The 22,796-nt window shown below is 41.9% G+C and overlaps 1 protein-coding gene across 1 annotated transcript; it reads left to right on the forward strand.

Moving 5' to 3' along the window:
- Positions 1 to 262: 262 nt before the first annotated feature.
- LOC140733123 (uncharacterized) lies at positions 263 to 22,511 on the forward strand. Its single transcript, XM_073056005.1, has 2 exons — positions 263 to 4,792; positions 17,926 to 22,511. Exons 1-2 carry the CDS (start codon positions 522 to 524, stop codon positions 18,047 to 18,049), a joined length of 4,395 nt encoding a protein of 1,464 aa, XP_072912106.1. The 5' UTR covers positions 263 to 521; the 3' UTR covers positions 18,050 to 22,511.
- Positions 22,512 to 22,796: the final 285 nt, after the last annotated feature.

The raw sequence follows: 22,796 nt of genomic DNA on the forward strand, positions 1-22,796 counted from the left end.
AACAATTACACTTCTGTGTTAAATATGGTAAATCAAGGCACCTGTGAATATTTCATTCTCAATAGCCCCTCAGTTGATCCTAATATCTGCTTAATGCTAAAAAGACACAAACAATTATTCCTTGTTTAGCATTCTTTGTCAGTATTTCATGGCAGGTAAAGACGAACTGATTGATAAAACGTGACTAATCTGATAATCTTGGAAGGTTATTCTTAGAAGCACGCCTGGTAATGCAGTTAATCCACATCATCTGAGACGTGAAGATGGTGAGAAAGTTAAACGGAAGGCCAGCAGTTCAACAAGAAAGATATTGAAGGATCTGCTCGCAGAATGATTTTATTGTATTCTAAGGAATGGTCTGAGCTTTGACAGCTGTCAACATACAAGGTTTGAAGAGCGAGGAGCCAGCTGAAGTCGTACTGAACAAGAGCACCTGCAGCTGACAGCACTGCTACGGGGTAGTGTTAATCCTTCTTTGTGAGAATTGATTAGTATTTTTCACTGCTTAAAGAAAAATAGCAATGGGCTGTGCACCATCGCAAAGCGAAATAATACAGACCATTGCGAAAAGTACTTTTAAACCTCGAAAGAAAGCCAAGGCCCTGTCGCCTGTGGACAGAACGCCTGCCGAAAGCCAACCCTGCTCTGTCGGTGGAGGTCTGGAAAACTCTGACAGTGAATCGAACCTGTCCGAGGAAGTGCAAGAGGAAACCAGAGGTCCCGGGAATGAGGTCTCACAGCAAAGGGGAAGAGGCCAATGGCAAAATATGCCTGCGACGATGGTGCCCACAGAACTGCCTAAGGAGACCAGTGGGAAGAAACTACCAAGCAGCACCAAGACGGCAGTAGCCAAGGCCACTAGTTCGGAGACACGAGCACCCCAGGATCCGAGTGTTCAGAAAGACTGCGACTGTTCCAACAATGGCAACACAATTCAGCAAAGCAAGAGCGGCAGGAAGAAGGGTCGTCATGCAGCCAAGCAAACAAAGAGTGTGAAGCTGAGGTCTAGAAGCCAATCCAGAGGTGAAGATGAAGAGAAGGTAGACTTCCCTACATCGCTGGTCGAAGCCCATCAGGCAGCGTATGCTTATCTCAACACCAGCCTTTCTAAATATGACACCATCCTGAGCTTAGCCGACCAGGCCGCGCAAACTCAGCTGACGCTTCAACAGATGGTAAGCTTCCTGACGCTTCGCTTTGAGGAAATCAACAAGATGCTGGAGGAAATAGCCGCCGACGGCGAGAGGCTGGTCAGGGACGTTGGCCCTCATCTCGCGTGGCCGACCGAGAAAGCGGACCTGAAAGAACAGCCCGACCTGCTGCAACAGCTGCTGCTTTACACAGTGAACAAAATGCAGGCAACCAACGGAACGGTGACCTCCCTGACTGCCACCGTCTTGCGGGAAACCTGCGACTATCTGCAAAGTGCTGCAAGCATCTTCCAGAGCAGATTCCTGATGAAGCAGCAAGCGGACGAGAGGCTGCAAACGCTGATTGACCAACTGGGAGCCTGCACGATGCAGCCTGTTCACACCAGGCCAAGGGACGCCACCCTTTACTCAGAGGACAGTGGCATTGGTGCGGACACGGATACCGCAAAGGACTATTGCACCTCGAAGGAACATAGCAATCCTGAGAAAGCTTCCAGAGCAGCATGTTGCAATCCCAGTGCTTGCCTTCCGTGCAGGAACTGCCTTCCAAATTCCACTCCCGCAAACCTAGCACGAATGCCATCTTCTTCCTCAAATTCGTGCTACTGTGCTCCAAGCAGAGGCACAGTTTGTTCCTCCCTTGGGGAAAGAGCGCTGTGCTCCCTACCCGGTGAGTCGGCGTCCAATGCTTTGGTGAGGCAGAACAGATCCATGGGGTCCCTGGGGTCGCTTACCAGCACAGAGGGTGAGGCACTGGCTCACAGCGAGTCTGTGGACTTTTGTTCTTTGGGTGAGGATGATGAGGAAGGGAGTGAGTCGGATTCCACCTCCCCCGAAGGCCCTCGGAGGCCAAAGTCGACACCGCCAGAAACCGCAGCAGTACGGTCCACGCTGAAAAGGATAGAAAAGCCGGAGAATGAGGAGATGACCATGAAGATCAGAGACGCCATCAGCCACAAAATCCAGTTCGTCCCCACACCCACCGCGTCGCAGGTTTGGTCGGACGAGGAGAGTAAACCGCAGCCGGCCAGGCCGCGCAGCGCAGGCGGACTGAGGAGACGCAGGCCGAAGAAACATCGGTCGAGGTCCGCCGAGTCTCTGCGCAGCAAGGGTGAGGACCCCACCCTCCTGGAGCTGCAGAGGACACAGAAGGACCTGAGCCGGCGGCTGGACATGATGCACCGGACCGAAGCTGAAGCCGGCCGCCAGAAGGGAGCCGGGAGTCCGGCCCGAGCCAGGCCCCGGGGCGCGAGTAGCCCAGTCCGCGCCGAACGCCGGGAAGCAAGCAGCCTGGCTCGCGACAAGACCCCTGACCCCAGCCCCAAACTCAGGGCCTCCCTTCAAGGAAAGTTCAATGTGTTACCCAGCCAAGAGAGATCGCCCAGCCTGGCCAAGGCCAGCAAGTCGTTGCAGCTGTTGAATGACAGCCCCAACCCAGGAGATGCCAAACCATCGGCTGCATCCCTGGCATCCCGCCGGCCCAGTGCTCCCACCTTGCCCTTGGTCCCCCACCGGCCTTGCAGAAAGCCACGGGCCAACAGCGCCCCGGTCTGCCCCGAGACCGACCCCACCACTGACCCCTCCCCGGTGACAGCGTTAACTGAGACGGACGCCGGTACCTTCCCACCGCCTCCCACAGCACTCGAGCTCTCGCCCAACGCCTCAACGCTCAACACCAGGCAAAATCATGCAGCGTCGGAGGCGGGAGACGCAAGCTCCAGTGCAGGCCCCATCCCCCTCACGACAACCAACATCGTCTCCCCCTCGACCTCGGGAGCACGCGAGACGACTAATGTTAGCTCCCTCTCAACCACGGACACGTGCGCCACTGGGGAAGCCACTGGCATCCCAGTCTCTGTACCCAAGGCTACAGTGACCCAGCGACTGATGGCATCGTTGGATTCGGTGGCCTTGTTACCCAGTAAGCACACGGGAGGCGGCGCCAGCCCGGGAGGAGCAAGAAGGCTTCAGGGGGCGGTGGTGCGCCCGTACTGCGGCGGTGCTGACAGGAACCAAGAGCACCCTCCTAGTGCCGAGGTACACCACCACTTGAGGACAGCCGGGCCGCTCCAGGACTGGCAGCCCTACAAAATCATCAACCTGCGCTACTCGGGCGATTCCGAGAGCGGGCCGGCACGACCGCGGTGCCCTCCCCCCTGTCCGCGCAAAGTGGCAGCTTCGCCCCGCTCGGACAGGCGAAAGGAAGAACCAAGAAATCCGCCGCAAAGGGGAGAGGAGACCAGTGAAAATCGGGCATCCTTCTCCCCCAGCGCACTCAGAGCGTCCGCGCCTCTCCCGAAGAAGCCATGCCAGCAATCAGAATGCTCCATCCAGCCGCCCCACAGGCCAGCCCAACCCTATGTTAACTTGAAGCAATCGTACGTCAACGCATCCCAACCATCTGAAAGCGTAGTACAACCGTTGGTCAATTCAACAAAATTGGCCATCATCCCTACCAGCTCAACACAGCCTAATGTCCATGCCACACAAGCATCCACCAATTCAGCACAACCCTCCGTCAATCGAACCCAATCTACTCTCAGTTCAGCGCAGCAGCTTATCAACTCAACTCACCCATCTGCCAGTTCAACCCAGCCAAACAGCTCAACCTACCAATCCGTGAACTCAACCCCTCCATCCATCAACCCAGTCCAAGGAACTGACAATCAGACCCATCGGTCTGTCAACTCAAGCCAACAATCAGACGCCACAACACTCACCAGCCCTACCATAATCAAGAAAATGTCTCCAATGAATCTCTTATGCCAAACGTATCTGCCGGATAAGAAGTTTGTCAGTCCACCATCGCAACCAAGGGCCTCTTTTCAGGCAACTAGATTCCCAACTCCTTCACCCAGTACTGCGGAGAAGAGATTTACAAGTCCACCTTTGCAGCCTAAAACTCTATTCCGACCTATTGGTTATAAAGCACCCTCCCCTCCTGCATCGAGGAGGTGCCCAGATCCAGACAGATCCTCCCCTCAAACTCTCACCAACAGACATGCAAGCCCACCGACAACTAGTAAACAGCAGACTCCTCCAGCCAGTCCAACAAGATCTTGTCCAATTATGGCTAGGAAGCTGCCGAGTCCTCCCACCCATCGAAAGCTTCCAAACCCACCTACACAACAGAAGCAGCCCAGCCCATTCCTGCACCGTAAGCTGCCAACACCCCCCGCCAGCTCCAGGCAACCAAGCTCTACTTCAGGTACCAGAAATCACTCTCCACCCATCTTGCCGGGCGTCTGGCGGAAGGGGTCTACCAACCAGCCTGAGGACGACTGGGAGTCTCAGAGGTCTGTGAAAACTGGATCCAATGCTTCATCCATATTTTGTCCATCGTACAACTCCATATTTGAGGCCAAGTCGCTTTCTGTCAGCTGCTTTGGCGCACCCGATGCAAATGATCAATTACAAAGCCACGTTGTGGGAGATGGTAGCCCGATGATGTCGAGAGCAGTGTGGAGGAACAGTTTTATGCTCAGGAAGCCAGGAGATCGGCACAGAAGGTTGACACTAAGTGGAGTCCACCCCCAGCCTTTTGTTAAGAGGAGTTATCCACTGGATTGTAAAATCGGAACCCAGGGTAGAGTCTCTGCATCCACTTCAGCTACTAGTGAACCTACACTCCACAGCATTGGGTGAGTGTTGCACTGGCTTCAGTCCCTACTGCAGAGGGAAAGTTTTAATGTGAATCCAAGTTGTAAATGCTTGCAGGTTATCTAGTCATCAGATGGAGAGATTGACAGAACAGATTTAGTTTAATAGTTTCTTCCATGATATGTTCACATCCCTAAACGTTTGAGTATAATAGAAGAGTAGAGAAGAGAAAGCCTTTTGACCCACACCTACTAGTCCAGTTCCCACCCCTGTCCTATCCTTAATCGTGAATCGTAAATTCACAGGAATTTAGAAGAATGAGGCCTATCGAATGGTGAAAGGCCTCAGAAGGGTAAGTGTTTCCTATGGTGAGGAAGTCTAAGACCAAATGACACAGCCTCAAAATAGAGGGGCATCCTTGTAGACCGGAGGTGAGGAGAGTGGTGAATCTGTGTTGCCACAGGCAGCTGTAGAGGCCAAGTCACTGGGTATATTTAAGGAAGAGGTGGATAGATTCTTGTTTATCAGGGCATGAAAGGAGATGGGGAGAAGGCAGGAGAATGGAGCTGTGAGTGAAAATGGAACTGTCAGAACAGAGTCGATGGGCCAAATGGCCTAATTCTTCTCCCATATCTTATGATCTTATGGTCTTAGTGAGGCTGCAATCATCTTGGTTCCACTTTTATTGCTCTATTCCTTATTTTATCAGCTATAGCAATAAGGCCAACAGATATAGGAACAGAATTAGTCCATTCGGCCTATTGGGTCTTCTCTGCCACTCAGTCCCATTCTCACACCTTCCCCTCACCCTGTAACTCCTACCAATCAAGAACGTATTAAACTCTGCCTTAAATACACCCAGAGACTTCATCATCACAGCTCAATGTGGCAATGGTTTTCACAGGTTCACCACTTCCTGCTGAAGAACTTACTCATCATGGTTCGAAAGGGATGTTCCTTTATCATAAGGCTATGTCCTCTGATCCTCCACTTTCCTACTAATGGAAATATTCACTCCGTATGGCTTACTTGCAAGTATTCGTCTCTTAGGTAGCAGGTTCAGGTCAATTCCGGAGTTTTATTTCAAAATGGTGAGCTAACAAGGCCGAAAGAAGGGAATCATTATCTATCTTCCAGATGGTATATTAAACTGAAGCTCCATTCATCTCATCTGAAACATCTGGGTTACTTGGCAAATACAATCTATTCCGGTCAATAGGGCTCTGGGTTACTTGGCAAATACAATCTATTCCGGTCAATAGGGCTCTGGGTTAATTGGAATAGCTCTTAAAAAACAAAAACAAATTGAGAAAGTAGCCGGGATTCCGTTTGTTTATTTACGACACCATGCCACTTGATTGGGGCAGGAGACTGTTACCAAACAGTTTCTAACAATCGTCAGGAGCGTGCACTTGTGTAGCCATTAGACATTACACCATGATTAGGCCGAACACTTTTTAAATAGGGTCAGCTGCGTGTGCTTGCATTCAGAAAGCAGCGATTTTTGTCACTGATAGTTAGCGAGTGATAAGCAGTAACTTGATTCGGAACTGGTCTGCTCCTTGCTGTTTCAAACATTCAGGCTTGGAGATGCTAGAAACCCCGGGAGTGAAAATGAAATGAATTCACTACTTGGACAAGTTTGGAACTATGAAAAATTTAACGTATTAACAATTGTCTTGAATGTTACAATGAAAATGAAGATTTTTAGGATGCAATCATCGAAGGCACTGTATAAGACAGTCAATTAACTGCACTAGGGGTCTGCGCTGATTTTGTTCATTTGATGGTTGTCCGTTGCATCCGAAGTCTGTGTGGGAGAGTTTTTTAAGGTGGAAAATCCATTGCACTCGAATAGTTTCACTCTCTCAACCCTGGAAATCCAGGTCCAGTGGTATGAATAGTCATCACACCTGAGGTCTATCTTAGTTACAATGGATGACCATCACTACTTCTGTGCCTCGTCACGCTCTTCGCTCTCAATAGAGCGCTGCAGAACCGCCTACTTGACAATTGGATCTCACTGTTGATCTCATCTGCCCAGTTTTCCGGGGCTGACTTTGCATACTAGGACAGGCAAGCCCCTACCTCCCCGGGGTATGAGGGAGGGCCACCGGCTACCCTCACCTGTCAAAGCGGTATACCAGAGTTTGACTGCTGACACATGCAAACAGCAACTTGGAGCGACAGGTGAGAGCTGCGTACCCAATGGGACCAAAAGTGAGTGAGAATGGGCTTGGCAAACCTCTTCACCAGAGGTGTTACCCCTCCCTGGACACTCCCTGCACACGTTTGTTCACTTATAATCAATCAAACAATACATGATAGCATGCACTGGATGAATTCCTCCATCTATAACTATTAGGAATTAATACACAAGATTATAGTACGGTGTAGTGTTGGTAGTGTTCTAATATGTCTAAATTTCATTTAAATAAATAATTTGGTACTTAGTTAAATGGTAATTTATCTTTTTTATAACTTTTTAACAATTTCCATGAAACTTCAGCTAATTGGGGAGCTGCTTAATTGGCCAAAATGTATTAGTCCCGATGTATCCCAATTAACCGGAATCGATTGTATTTATTTCTGCATTATCTTTGTGAAAGTAGATAAACTAAACAGTGGAAGATAAGGAAGTAAGGTAATGGGCCCATATGAATAATAAAAACAGGAGACTGACAAGTAGGGATATCTTATTAGGCTTCCCATCATGTCAAGGGACTATGTGTTCTGAGGTGGCTGGAGAGGCGAACGTGGGGCCTGAAGACTCTCCTGCAACCAGAGCAGGCTTGGGAGATGGTATATTTTCCACCACTTACACTTTGTGTTTTTGTGTCCTCATCAAAAAGATTCAAGGTCCTTAGTGCTGTCTGAATGCTCCTTTCCAGTGTGAGCAGCCTTGGACTGAGGATTATTATAAAGTAGAGATGTTGTCATTTTTCAGGAAAGCAGAAGTTAGATATATATCTGACTTTGGTGGATATACAGCATGTCATTAAGGACATAGCAAGATGTTCAAAAAATCATTATTCAATCAAGTAGGTTGTATGTGATATTATCAAAGGGAAGTCAAAGTCAAGTTTATTGTCCAATTTACATGTATGTACAGCTGCAATGAAAAACAGACAGCAGCATCACAGGCACATAGCATCATAAACAGCAATGACAAGAAAAACATAAATAATACACAACTTTTACCAGAAAGAAAAACACAATTGTCAAACTGTGATGAGTGGGTTGTCACAAGAAGTGGGTTGCTGACTGCAAAGTTCTAAACTCTTACAAAGACATTAAACCCTAACCAATATAAATAGTCATGAGTACTCTAACAGAGGTTATACTGTAATCATCCAATATTCAAAGACTGTTTGTGCAGTGCCTTCCCACTCCCTACCAAGGAGAAAATACTTCCAGTTAACAAAGCAGTTTAAACAGTGTTCATTTATTTTTAGTTATACACGTTTAAATTCAAACAACTTTCTTAAAATACATTTAAAACTCACAGAGGATGTCCATCTTATAAAAGACTTCCAATTTACAACAATTTCTAAAACACAAAAGATTTCCAAAACGTAGATACAAATCCTATAAGCGAACAAGGCATACCAACGACATAGATGAACCAGTCATCCATTGCCACAATCGAAGGCAAAGGGACGGACTCCAGTTTAACACGTGTTTCTTTCATGCTTCTTGATGTTCCTTACCCTATTCCTGAAAGACTGACTGAACTGCTCTCCACGTTTATACATTTCCTTTACCACATGGGTGACTTCACACACATAAGACATATCCTCAGACACCCTCTTAACACAAATGGTCTAAAAGCTTCTCGGAAACCCAGATCCCAGGTACACATAATTAACGCTGTGAAGCTAACTTCATGAGTACATTAACTCCTCAACTTATTATTAGATCAGTTATTGATATGCTAAGTGATATTATCAATTTGGTCTATGAGTTTCCTTGAATTAAACAACCTAGCTAGCATAGTCTGTTTTGAAACAATCCAGATTAAATAACCCATTATCTTCAACAATAAAACAGATGTTATGACCAGCATCTTGCTTTCTGTTCCAAAGCTATATTTTTCTTAACTTCAAGCTGATTACTGCTTTCCATTTACATTTTATGAACTGAAATCTGGCTCCCATTTACGACAAAGAGGCTAAACAAAGAATATTGGTCAGAAGTTTGCCTTACAACTGTTTGATGTTTCCAAGTGGCAGCTGCTGTGTTTAGAAAGCTAAACTTGGCAAAAACAAAATGCCCCCTGGCCCTGGAAGTAAATATCCATTACAGGACCAGCAGAGAGTCTTAATTTATTTTTTAACTGAAATAGAAAGGTCAGGAACAGCATAGTTTGTTTGTGACCATGTGGCTTCCCCACCCCTGGATTTCTCTGTAGTTTCACAAGCTCTGAAAGTTTCACAAAGGCTACAGATTAATTGGGCTGGGGAGAGACTGGATGTCAGGAGGTCCATGTAGAAACTGTGGATCAAGATGCTGGGAAAACACTGGAAACTGAGTGGCTTGGGAAGGAGAGTGGGCATCAGAAAGCCTACAGTAAAACTAGAGACGAGACTATCTTGGGACAATTTATAAAGGGACTCTATAGCCTTATTGCTCTCTGAGTTTCTTTCAGAGGTGTTCTGATGGACAAGTTCTGTGGGAAGGCAGAAGGAAGTCAGGTGTATTTTACCTTGCTTGGCTAGGACTAAATTCTGAGGCATCATAGGGTACCGGGTTGATATTAAGGACTTAGGGAAAAACTTGATCAACTGAATAGCGTTGTGCTGCCACCAAAGGTGGTAGACTCCGACAGTAAGATAGATCATAATCATAGAGTTATACAACGTGGAAACAGGGCCTTTGGCCCGAATTGACCATATCAGCTAGGATTCATCACTATGCTCATCCCATTGTTCTCTCCAGCACATTGCATGCATTGTTCTAGATTTCCAGAATTTCCACTACCTCTTCTGTCTATGATTTGCTCATCCCATTTGCTTGCATTTGAACCATATCCCTCAAAAACATTGCTATCCACGTATATTTCCAGATGTTTTACAAATGCTGCAATTATGCATACCTCCATCACCTCAGATGGCAGCTTCATCCACATGCCCACCACCCTCAGTGTGAAAAACTCAACCCTCAGGTCGCCTTTAAGTCCTTACCCTCTCATCTTAAACCTATAGTTCTACACTCCCTTACTCTGGGATAAAGACTGTCTACTCTGTCTATTCCCTCATAAACCACTGTCATGCCACTCCTCACTTTGCTAACCCAGGGATTCCCAACCTGGGGTCCACGGACCCCTTGCTTGATGGGATTGGTTCATGCCATAAAAAATGTTGGGAACCTCTGACCTAACCAGTCCCTTCTTATAGTCCTCCAGTCCAGATAACCTCCTTGTGACCATTTTTACACTCTCTCTAGTTTAAGCACATCCATCTTACAGCCTGGCAGTCAACAGAGCACACAATACTCCCAAGAAGTTCTAAACAGCTTTTTGTACATCTGTATCATGATGGACCAACAATTATACTCAGTGCCATGGTTGAAGAAGGCAAGTGCACTACATGCCTTTTTCACCAGCTGACTACCATGTTACCATTATCAGGGAATTATGTACTTACACCCCAATGTCTCTCTGTTCAAGAGTACTCCCACTGTGTTTGTAGTCCCAAAATGCACCACCTCACACTGACTTAAATTCCATCTGCCATTCCTTTGCCCAATTTCCTAGTGGATCATATCATGTTGTAACCTTAGGCAACTCTCTGTAATCAGAAAGATAAGTTTCTGTGGAGGAGGATTTTCAAAGGTTGACTGGGCCTTAGGCATTCAGCTCCTAAGCAGTGGTTGGTGCTAGGTGGCTTTTTGGTTTAATATTAAAATATTTTGTCATTGGTTCTCTGTGTTGGAGATTACCATGCTGCTGTGGCACTGGTGTCACCAGGCAGGGAAAGGGTAACAAACTTTTTTGTCGTTTTATACAATAAAATGGTGGTTTCTTTGGTCAGACCACATGGAATTTAATTTTTGGCACTAGATCTTGTGAAGGATACGTAGGTTCAGCAGAAAGAAGCCGATGCTTGAAAGGTTAAATTGTAGACACAGTCTGCCCGACATTCATCTAACCTTTACTGATCCAGTCCAGCTCCCGAATTGTGCTAACTGCTTCAAACTAGAGCAATGGAGCCAGCATTCATCCCAAACAGTTCACGTTCTTTACATGGGATGCGATAAAAGAGCTTTAGTTGATTTGGACAGTGGACAATAACTCAGAGATACTTAGCTCTTTTAACTCCTGCGAGAGCAGAAAAACTGGAGAGTTGATCGTGGACCTTGTGACCAAATGCCAAAACTTTTCCTTAGCCCAGACTATGCTCCAAAAACACAATTATGGTTCACATTGTGCTGGAACTGTGGCGTAGGTTACAATATAAGCACAGATCCAGCAGCATTCCAAACATCAGGACAATACAACCAAATTAAAAGTTATCCCATCCTCCACCAGACATACTCACTCTTCCACTGCAGTAATTTGACCAACATCATCATCGTCTTCATCATTAAGTGCTGTGTCATATCATGTGGTGATCATGATAATGATTGTTCTTGGCAAATTTCTCTACAGAGGTGGTTTGCCATTATTGCCTTCTTCTGGGCAGCATCTTTAAAAGCCAGGTGACCCCAGCCATTATGAGTACTCTTCAGAGATTGTCTGCCTGGCATCAGTGGTCGCACAACCAGGATTTATGATGTGCACTAGATGCTCATATGACCATTCACAACCGGCTTCCATTACTTCAAGTGACTCTGATTAGGAGGGACTAAGCAGGTGCTACACCTTGCCAAGGGTGACCTGCAGGTTAGCAGAGGGAAGGAGCACCTTACACCTCCTTTGGTAGAGACTTATCTCCACCCCCTGACTCAACAGCACCTCTAGAACCCATGAAATCATCTTCCAACAGCAGCAGGTTCCTTTCCAACCACTGTGATCCAACACAGCAGCTCACTGGCATCTTTTCAAGGCCAGTTATGAGTGGGCAACAAATGCAAACCTATCCAACAAGGTTTAGAAGGGTCAAAATGAATTTTTAAAATCCCGATGAGTTTACTGCTGACAGAAATATCATCCTGCAATTCTTCTTTTTTTTATTTATTAAATTTTAGAAATTACAAGGAATAAATGTGATAATAAAATAGTAAGAAAAATAATGTTGACCCTCCCCCCTTAACCCTTATCTAAAGAAAGGGGGAAAAAAGAAAGAAAAAAGAAAAAGATTGCCTGGATATCGGAGGACCCCCACATGCTCCATGGAGTTCAAAATAATTTTAATATTTATTTTTACTTTCCCCAATTACTATGATTTTATCTTCAAAGGACCTGTGTATTTAATCCTATCTTTTCTAAGTATGGGAGCCAAATTTTCAAAAATATATCATATTCATTTCTTAGATTATACGTAATTTTTTCAAATGGAATACAACTATGTATTTCATTATTCCAATGATCCATAGTTAAATATAAATCAGATTTCCAACTAACTGCGATAACTTTTTTGGCTACTGCCAATGCAATTTTTATAAATTTTTTCTGATACTTGTTCAATTTAAGTTTCGGTATTATCCCCTCAATGTCTCCTAATAAAAATAATAATGGACTATGTGGGAGTTGTACTCCAATAATTTGTTCCAAAAAAAGTCTTAAATTTATCCAAAATGGTTGAATTTTAAAACAGGACCAGGTAGAATGTAAAAAAGTACCAATTTCTTGACCACATCGAAAACATTGGTCAGACATATTTAAATTAAATCTATTTATTTTCTGTGGTGTTATATATAATTGATGTAAAAAATTATATTGTATTAATCTAAGTCAAACATTTATTGTATTTCTCATACTATCAAAACATAGTCTTGACCAGTTTTTTCCATCAATTTTAACATTCAGATCAGATTCCCATTTTTGTCTTGATTTATGAATTCCTAACTTAATTGTTTGCTTTTGAATCAAATTATACATACAAGATATAAATTTTTTAATTTTTCCTTTCTGAATTAATATTTCTATTTCACTATAATACACTTCAGACATATCGTACAGAGAAAGTAATTATGAGAACTAAACAGAAATATTATGAATTAGGTGAAAGATCACATAAAATTCTTGCTTGGCAATTGAAAACAGACCAGGTTTCTAAAACAATAAATGCAATTAGAACAAGTGTAAATAAGGTTACTTATAAGCCTTTAGAAATTAATGAAACTTTTAAAAATCTTTATACTAAACTATATCAATCAGAATCACAAAGTAAGATTGCTGAGATAGATAAATTTTTATCACAAATAACCCTTCCAAAATTAAATTTGGAAGAACAGAAAGGATTAGATATGCCTTTTACATTAAAAGAGGTTGAAGAAGCTTTAGGATCACTTCAGAGTAATAAATCCCCAGGAGAAGATGGTTTTCCTCCTGAGTTTTATAAAAAATTTAAAGATTTATTAATTCCTCCTTTTATGGAATTAATATACCAAGTGGAAAGAATGCATAAACTTCCACAATCTTTTTTAACAGCGATCATAACTGTATTGCCAAAAAAAGATAGAGACCCTTTAAAACCAACATCATATAGGCCTATTTCTTTGTTGAACACAGATTATAAAATAATAGCAAAAATTTTATCTAATAGAATATCTAAATATTTACCAAAATTAATACATATGGATCAAACAGGTTTTATTAAAAATAGAAAATCAATGGATAATATAACTCGGTTACTTAGTATAATTCATTTGGCAAAAAAAAGAGAGGAAATGAGTGTGGCAGTTGCTTTAGATGCAGAAAAAGCATTTGATAGGTTGGAATGGGATTTTTTATTTAAGGTATTGGAAAAATATGAGTTAGGAAAATCTTTTATACAATGGATTAAAACTTTAAATACTAATCCTCAAGCTAAAGTAGTTACAAATGGTCAGATTTCAACACCATTTTGCTTAACGAGGTCAACTAGACAAGGTTGCCCATTATCACCTGCTTCATTTGTATTGGCAATAGAACCATTAGCAGAACTAATTAGAACAGATTCAGATATTGGGGGCTTTAGAGTTAATCAAGAAGAATATAAGATTAATTTATTTGCTGATGATGTTTTGATTTATTTAACAAACCCATTGCAATCCTTGCAAAGATTATCCTTTAGATTGGAAGAATATGGGAAAGTATCAGGTTATAAAGTAAATTGGGATAAAAGTGAAATTTTGCCCGTCACCAAAGGAACTTTGTCGATTAGCAACTCAATTTCGATGGTCAATGAATGGGATAAAATATTTAGGTATTAGAGTTGATAACGATGTTAAAAATTTATATAAACAAAACTATTTGCCATTATTAAAAAAAGTAAAAGAGGATCTTGATAAATGGATGATGTTACCAATAACATTAGTAGGTAGAGTTAATGCTGTAAAAATGAATATATTTCCTAGATTGCAATATTTATTTCAAAATTTACCAATACAATTACATCAGAAGTTTTTTCAAGAACTGAATAAATATGTAAGGAAATTTCTTTGGAAAGGTAAGATGTCAAGAATATCATTGGAAAAATTGACATGTAAATTTGATTTAGCGGGGTTACAACTTCCAAATTTTAAGAATTATTATAAAGCAAATCAACATAGATTTATTGCGTCTTTTTTTGATGAAGAAAAATCGGCATGGATTAAAATAGAATTAGATAAGATAGGAGAAAATATACCAGAGGATTTTATATATAAATGGGAATCCAAATGGATACAGGAAAAAAAAGAATCTCCTATATTAAGACACTTGATTGATTTATGGAATAAGGTAAATATGGACGATGAGATAAAGAAATCTTTATTAGCAAAAAGAACTTTAATTCAAAATAGGCTTATTCCTTTTACAATGGATAATAAACTTTTACATAATTGGTTCCAAAAGGGGATTAAATATATAGGTGATTGTTTTGAAGGAGGTATATTGATGTCGTTTGATCAATTAAAAAATAAATATAAAATATCAAATAATACTCTTTTTTGTTATTTTCAATTAAAAGCCTATTTACGAGAAAAGCTGGGACAAACAATGTTGATGCCAAAACCATCCTGCAATTCTTGAATAATAATTCCTTAAAAAGATCCTTCAAAAGAAGGTAGATTCAGCCCAATACATCCTCCCAACCATTGAGCACACCTATATGAAACGCTGCCGTAGGAAAGTAGCATCCATCATTAGAGATCCTCACCACCCAGGGCATGCTCTTCACTCACTGCTGCCAACCGGTAGAAGGTACAAGAGCCTCCAGATTCACTGCACCAGGTTCAAGAACAGTTACTACCCCACAACAATCAGGCTCTTGAACAAAGAGGCTAATTACATTCTCTTGCTCGTCTGGTGAGATGTCCCGACAACCAATGATCTCACTTTAAGACTCTTTATCTCATTATTTATTACTGTTTATTTATATATGCATTTGCACAGTTTTTTTGTCTTCTGCACTCGGGCTGATCTTTCATTGATCCTGTTATAGTCACTATATTATAGATTTGCTGAGTGTGCCCACAGGAAAATGATTCTTAGGGTTGTATGTGGTGTCATATATGCACTTCAATAATAAATTTACTTTGAACTTTAATAGGAAGGAGGAAAAGATAACGTGGATGGGCAAAAGGGCCAGTATGAGAATGATGGGCTGAAGGGCTATTTCTGTGATGTAAGGCTCTATTTCTCTACACATCTTTGAAATTTTGATAATGATGTGTGATTCATTTGTGAATTTTTTTGTTCGCATAGTCAACAAAGGCATAAATATCATATAAAATATAGAAGTAAAGCCAGTATCTAATAATGGGCATTTGTTGATACCACATAATAGAACTTCAATATCCACAATTTTATGTTTTTTTACTGAGCACCTTGACATTCAGATTACATTGAATGAACTGGGGACACAGTCCCAGCATAAGAAATTGAGTGATTTGGAATGAGATGAAGGAATAAAGATCGAAGTCAGTTTTATTCTCAGAGTACATACAGTATAGGTCATCACATACAACCCTGAAATTCTTTTTTTTTTGTGGCCATATTCATCAAATCTATAGAATAGCAACTGTAAACAGGATCAATGAGAGATCAAGTAGACCATGGAAGACAACAAACAGTGCAAATGCAAATATAAATAAATAGCAATAAATAATGAGAACATGAAGTAACAAAATAAAGAGTGCTTAAAATGAAATTATTGGTTGTGAGAGCGTCTCAATAGATGAGTGTTGTTATTCTCTTTTGTTCAAGAGCCTGACGGTTGAGGGGTAGTAACCGTTCTTGAACCTGGTGGTGTGAGTCCTGAGGCACTTGTATCTTCTTCCTGAAGGCAGAAGTAAGAAAACAACATGGTCTTGGTGGTGAGGATCTCTGATGATGGATGCTGCTTTCCTACGACAGTGCTTCATATAGAATTGCTCAATGGGAGGGCTCTTGTCAGATTTTCCACTCAAAGGCATTGGAGTTCCCATACCAGGCCATAAAGCAGCCAGTCGATACATATTCCACTACACATATAACCATATAACAATTACAGCATGGAAACAGGCCATCTCGGTCCTTCTAGTCTGTGCTGAACACTTACTCTCACCTAGTCCCACCGACCTGCATTCAGCCCATAACCCTCCATTCCTTTCCTGTCCATATACCTATCCAATTTTTTTTTAAATGACAATATCGAACCTGCCTCTACCACTTCTACTGGAAGCTCGTTCCACACAGCTACCACTCTCTGAGTAAAGAAGTTCCCCCTCGTGTTACCCCTAAACTTTTGCCCCTTAACTCTCAACTCATGTCCTCTTGTTTGAATCTCCCCTACTCTCAATGGAAAAAGCCTATCCACATCAACTCTATCTCCCTCATAATTTTAAATACCATTATCAAGTCCCCCCTCAACCTTCTACGTTCCAAAGAATAAAGACCTAACTTGTTCAAACTTTCTCTGTAACTTAGGTGCTGAAACCCAGGTAACATTCTAGTAAATCTCCTCTGTACTGTCTCTATTTTGTTGACATCTTTCCTATAATTCGGTGACCAGAACTGTACATAATACTCCAAATTTGGCCTCACCAATGCCTTATACAATTTTAACATTACATCCCAACTCCTATACTCAATGCTCTGATTTATAAAGGCCAGCATACCAAAAGCTTTCTTCACCACCCTATCCACATGAGATTCCACATTCAGGAAACTATGCACCATTACTCCTAGATCACTCTGTTCTACTGCATTCCTCAATGCCCTACCATTTACCATGTATGTCCTATTTTGATTAGTCCTACCAAAATGTAGCACCTCACACTTATCAGCATTAAACTCCATCTGCCATCTTTCAGCCCACTCTTCTAACTGACCTAAATCTCTCTGCAAGGTATAGAAGTTTGTCAAAGTTTTTGATGACATGCCAGATCTCCACAGACTTCTAAGGAACAAGAGAGCTTGTTGTGTTTTCTTTGCAATTACATTTATATGATGGGTCCAGGAGAGGTCCTCTGAGACAGTAACACCCAGGAATTTAAAGTAACTGACCCTCTCCACCTTTGATCCGCTGATGAGGACTGGCTCATGGACCTCTAGTTTCCCTCTCCTGAAGTCTACACTCAGTTCCTTGGCCTTGCTGACATTGAGTGAGAGGTCGTTGTTATTACACCACTCAGCCAAATTTTCAGTCTGATCCATCACCACCTTTTTTAGAGAGTTGTAAATTTTTGAAATGCTGTATCTCCATGGGCAGTGTTGGTTGTCCCATCATTAAATGTATTTTGTACTGATATTGATAAATTTTTGGACACTAAGGGATTTGGAAGATGGGTAAAGGAACAATGTTTGTGAAGCTCAGGATCAGTCTTATCTAGGTAGAGGATGGAGCTGTGAGGGATGAGGGGTGGTTTTATGGGAAGTAAGGAATACTATCAGCAATATATGGGAAGTCCAGGATAGACGTGTAATTTTAAGCACATTGTGTTATAGTGTTCCTGCTTACAAAAGCACTGCAGCCAGTGATGGTCTGTTAGATTCAGTCCAATAGGATTAGCATTGTCATTAGCTTCTTATTCTAATCTCCGTGAACTATTTTTCTTCCTGTAACAGTTTAGAAGGAAAATCTGAGAATGAAGGGGACCCATGGATGGGTTACTACGTTTCTGATCTGAGAAGCCCCAGCCGATCTGTCTCCCACCCAGAACTGTGCATCGTTGGCCAGAGGCTCCAGTAAGACTTATAAAGTGATGGATAAAGATTTTGTGAAACCATGTGGGGTGTCTAATACTCCTAGTCCAGACCACACTTGGATTATCTGGCTGTACAGTGGCACGACAAACTGATACTATCTGTTCTTCACATAATGAGATTGACCTAATTATAATTACGGGCTGAGCATTTTGGGAAAACGGTTATTATACTTGCTGATTTTTCTACATTGGTATTGAATGACTTTTCTGGTTTCAGGATATTGTTTTGGGGTAGAATCAATCCCCACCTCAAGGGATTAAGACCTCTTGAAGCAACAGTTATTTTAACCAATTCAGTTCAGAAAGGCCATTAACCTTTGTACTGTTGTTATCACTGAATAAGAAACTGTGATATTTAAAAGATAACTTAACGTTGGTTACAGAATCAGTGAGACCCTTCTGAGCAAATTGTGAAGATGCCATTTGTGGAGGATTAAATTAAACTTGCTGTAAAGGATATAACACTGACAGAAAGAAATGAGGGGGAATTCTGATGATGAGCTTAGAAAACCGAATTATTTTCAGTACATCCAACTGATTTTCACAACAGGCCATCCCAGGTAATGGATCGATTCTGCTTTTATAGATGCCTGTAAGTCAATTTTGTCTGTAATTCAGAAAATATACAGAACTGACTTACTATGATAACTGCACATCCACAGTATTGTAATGAAAGGCATCAAAACACATACGACTGAGAAGAAAAAGTGGTGAGAGAGGAAACTAGTTCTGTTGTTTGTAGGAACAAATTTCATAGAGTCATAGAAAAGTACAGAACAGAAACAGGCACGGTCCATCTAGTCCGTGCTGAACCATTTAAATTGCCTACTCCACCAATGTACCTTTGTTTTTAATAATATTATTGGGAGCTCCCATGAGGGATGTTCATAAGTTGGGTGTTCACAACCAGCTATGACTTTTACATCATTTGGTATCCTTATTAATTATATGATGACACTAATAAAAACAGAAAATAACAGAGACAATCAGCAGGTGATGAGAACAAAACTAACATTACCCTTCATCCAAACTGTCAAAGCAAGAAAACAAAAATGAATAATAACCAGTTCATCTGGAGAACCAGATTGATAACTTGTGTCTTCAAGTCTGTCTGGTGTACAGTAGAACATGAGAAGACCTTTCAGTACGGTCTAATTTCAGTTAAAGATCAAGGGAATTTTTATATATACAATACTGTACAAGAGTCTTAGGCATCCTAGCTATATATGTGTTTGCCTAAGACTTTTGCATAGTACTGTATATTGGTTAAAATAGGAATGTGGTTCCACACAGTAGGCTTATTCAGAAAGTCAGAAGGCATGGGATCCAGAGAAGTTTGGCCAGGTGGATTCAGAATTGGCTTGCCTGCAGAAGGCAGAGGGTCATGGTGGAGGGAGTACATTCGGATTGGAGGGTTGTGACTAGTGATGTCCCACAAGGATCGGTTCTGGGACCTCTACTTTTCATGATTTTTATTAACGACCTGGATGTGGAGGTAGAAGGGTGGGTTGGCAAGTTTACAGATGACACAAAGGTTGGTGGTGTTATGGATAGGGTAGAGGATTGTCGAAGATTGCAGAGAGACATTGATAGGATGCAGAAGTGGGCTGAGAAGTGGCAGATGGAGTTCAACCCGGAGAAGTGTGAGGTTGTACACTTTGGAAGGAGAAACTCCAAGGCAGAGTACAAAGTAAATGGCAGAATACTTGGGAGTGTGGAGGAGCAGAGGGATCTGGGGGTACATGTCCACAGATCCCTGAAAGTTGCCTCACAGGTAGATAGGGTAGTTAAGAAAGCTTTCATAAGTCGAGGGATAGAGTTTAAGAGTCTTGAGGTAATGATGCAGCTCTATAAAACTCTGGTTAGGCCACACTTGGAGTACTGTGTCCAGTTCTGGTCGCCTCACTATAGGAAGGATGTGGAAGCATTGGAAAGGGTACAGAGGAGATTTACCAGGATGCTGCCTGGTTTAGAGAGTATGCATTATGATCAGAGATTATTCTTTGGATAGAAGGAGGATGAGAGGAGACATGATAGAGGTATACAAGATATTAAGAGGAATAGACAGAGTAGACAGCCAGCGCCTCTTCCCCAGGGCACCACTGCTCAATACAAGAGGACATGGCTTTAAGGTAAGGGGCGGGAAGTTCAAGGAGGATATTAGAGGAAGGTTTTTTACTCAGAGAGTGGTTGGTGCGTGGAATGCACTGCCTGAGTCAGTGGTGGAGGCAGATACACTAGTGAAATTTAAGAGATTACTAGACAGGTATTTGGAGGAATTTAAGGTGGGGGGTTATATGAGAGGCAGGGTTTAAGGGTCGGCACAACATTGTGGGCCGAAGGGCCTGTGATGTGCTGTACTATTCTATGTTCTATGTTCAAACAGAAATAAGAGTACTTAGCTTTGTATTAGCTCAGTTGTATTAATTGTTTTTTGGTAAATGGAATGACGTAATACACCGTACTGTGCAAAAGTCTTAGGCACTCTAGCTATATATATGTGACAGGACTTCCACACGGTACTGTATATATATTTATTCATTGGTTAGGCAACAATCCATCGCAAGTGATGAAATATTGGTAGGGGAATACTGTAGAGAAATTCATGTTCAATGAGTAAAATTTTTAAAAATTGAGTTTTGCAGTGTTGTGTAGGTCAGATAGAGATATCTAATTGACACATTTAATTATTTGGGATATTTCTATCACAATCCAACAGAGGCTACGGGTAGAGAAAAAAACTACACTTACCATCACCTCCTGTTCACATGACAGAACTGTTCCTGAAGCCCAGGGACTACCCTACAGAATAGCACCAGGTTGGAAAGGGGCTATGAATAAGATGATCAGTAATTAAATCAGATAAATGTTTAACAATAAGGAGGGATTTCAGAAGTATTGTGAGAAACATCAAGGTGGTATGGAGACTGAAATCCCTGGAGAGCACGTTCAACGAACTGCCACAAGGCTGAATTCTTTGGAGCTGGATGATTTGTCACTTTCTGTAAAAGTGTAAAACAAAACCCAATCATTTCAGAATTCGTTAAATACGAGATAGTCCAGTGGTGCCTCAGTCCAATTTGGCTTGCAAAGAAATGCTAGCTACATTGGTACAGAACCATGGAAACAAGCGGGATTTAGATTTGGTTTTGTAAGGAACAGGGATTTGATTTGCTTCAGCAAAAGCAGCTTTTGGAGGTCTGAAAATAGATGAGAATTTTGGAAAGGTCAACGAGGTGGTTATTCCTTAAGTGGTATTAAGAAGCCCTGACAGGGGTAGAAACTCAAATCTGGATAGACTAAATAAACATAGCCTTTTTTTCCACTTACCTATTTGGAAGTTATTCACAGATGTAACATTTTATATAAAATAGATTTTTAAAGTAATTTTTTAATTGGACACTCTGTTTTATTCAAGTGAAGAGTTTTTGTTTGAATTTCATGAGTTGCCTATAACATTTCAAAGCCAACTAAAGAAAGGAAAAGCCTGGAATTTGAACCCATTCTGCTCATTTTCACATACAAAAGACACATTCATCTCAGTGAGATCTCACCTGCTAGCACTTCCTGGTGAAAGGGCAGTGGAAACATCAGGAGACTGGTCCGTACTCTGCCACGCTTGACTAATGTCAGCAGACTTGACACTTGCCCTGTTTCAGTCACGTGCCTAAGGTTTGTGCAGTGTGAGGTTCCTCCACCGCTGGCACAATTGGTGCTTTGGAGGCAACCTACACGAGCAGAAAACTAGAAGCAGATCTCACAAGGACCAGCAATGAGACAGAGAAGTCTTACAGCATCTGCCTTCTGAGATGATCAGTCTCTGTAACTTTAATGAAGCAAACAAACTATGAGCTGCCTGCTGGGATCCTTTCATCAGTTTATCCCTCGTACTGGCTTGGGCCTACTTGTAGCTTGGGAGTTGATTAGGCCAAAACATAATAATGCACCAGACACACAGGAGAATGCGATGTTTCAGCTCCTTGCTTCCATTTCAGCTTTTTCTGCTGCGGTACTGTGACTGCAGTGGCAAGAGTTTCTGAAGCTCTGATCGCTAACATGGCTGCTGCTGGCTTGGCAAGCAGCTCCCAATAGGGACAACAGTTAAATACCTATTCCAGTGGAGTCCTGCCCCATTTCATATTTTGTTTCCTTAAGATCTAAGTGAGAAATATCATTAAACACAGCACGTTTCTCACACCCAGAAGACCAGTTTCTAGGCAAATGAAACAATTGAAAGTGCTAAGTATCACATCGTATTGAAGTTGCTCTTAACTGTAAATAAGTTACTCTGATGTGTGTGTGGGGGTAGAGTATTAAAAATGAAACATGAAGCTATCTTTTAATGTTAAAGTGTGTATATTTGTAAAGAAAATTCAGTTTTCAAAGCTAACAGTTGAGGAACTGAAATGAATAGATGGAATTATAAGTAAATATAGATTGCTACACACAGACATAAAAAAAATAAAATCTTTTTCCATCTTTGTTTGATTTGTTCAATCAGTTAAATGTTATTATGAAATTACGTGTGACACTAAATCAGCTCCCTGTGCCTTTAGTTGCTAGAGAAATATAAGCCGTGGGCAGTAATTAGCCTGACTGGGTTTGTCCTGCTTTCTGAGAACAAGATGTACCTGGTTTATTTTCCACATTATGGATAGATAACAGTGACGTAATTGTACTGAAAAAGCTTCATTAGAGGTGCAGGTCCTCCATGCCATTGCTGGGGTATTA

The sequence above is a fragment of the Hemitrygon akajei genome, chromosome 9 (genome assembly GCF_048418815.1).
Source record: "Hemitrygon akajei chromosome 9, sHemAka1.3, whole genome shotgun sequence".
NCBI lineage: Eukaryota > Metazoa > Chordata > Chondrichthyes > Myliobatiformes > Dasyatidae > Hemitrygon > Hemitrygon akajei.

Excerpts from the sequence above, each read along its gene's own strand:
- LOC140733123 (XM_073056005.1), top strand. The coding sequence starts at position 522 with ATGGGCTGTGCACCATCGCAAAGCGAAATAATACAGACCATTGCGAAA. Across the intron at positions 4,793-17,925 it reads CCTACACTCCACAGCATTGG|TTTAGAAGGAAAATCTGAGA; the intron begins GTGAGTGTTGCA and ends TTCCTGTAACAG.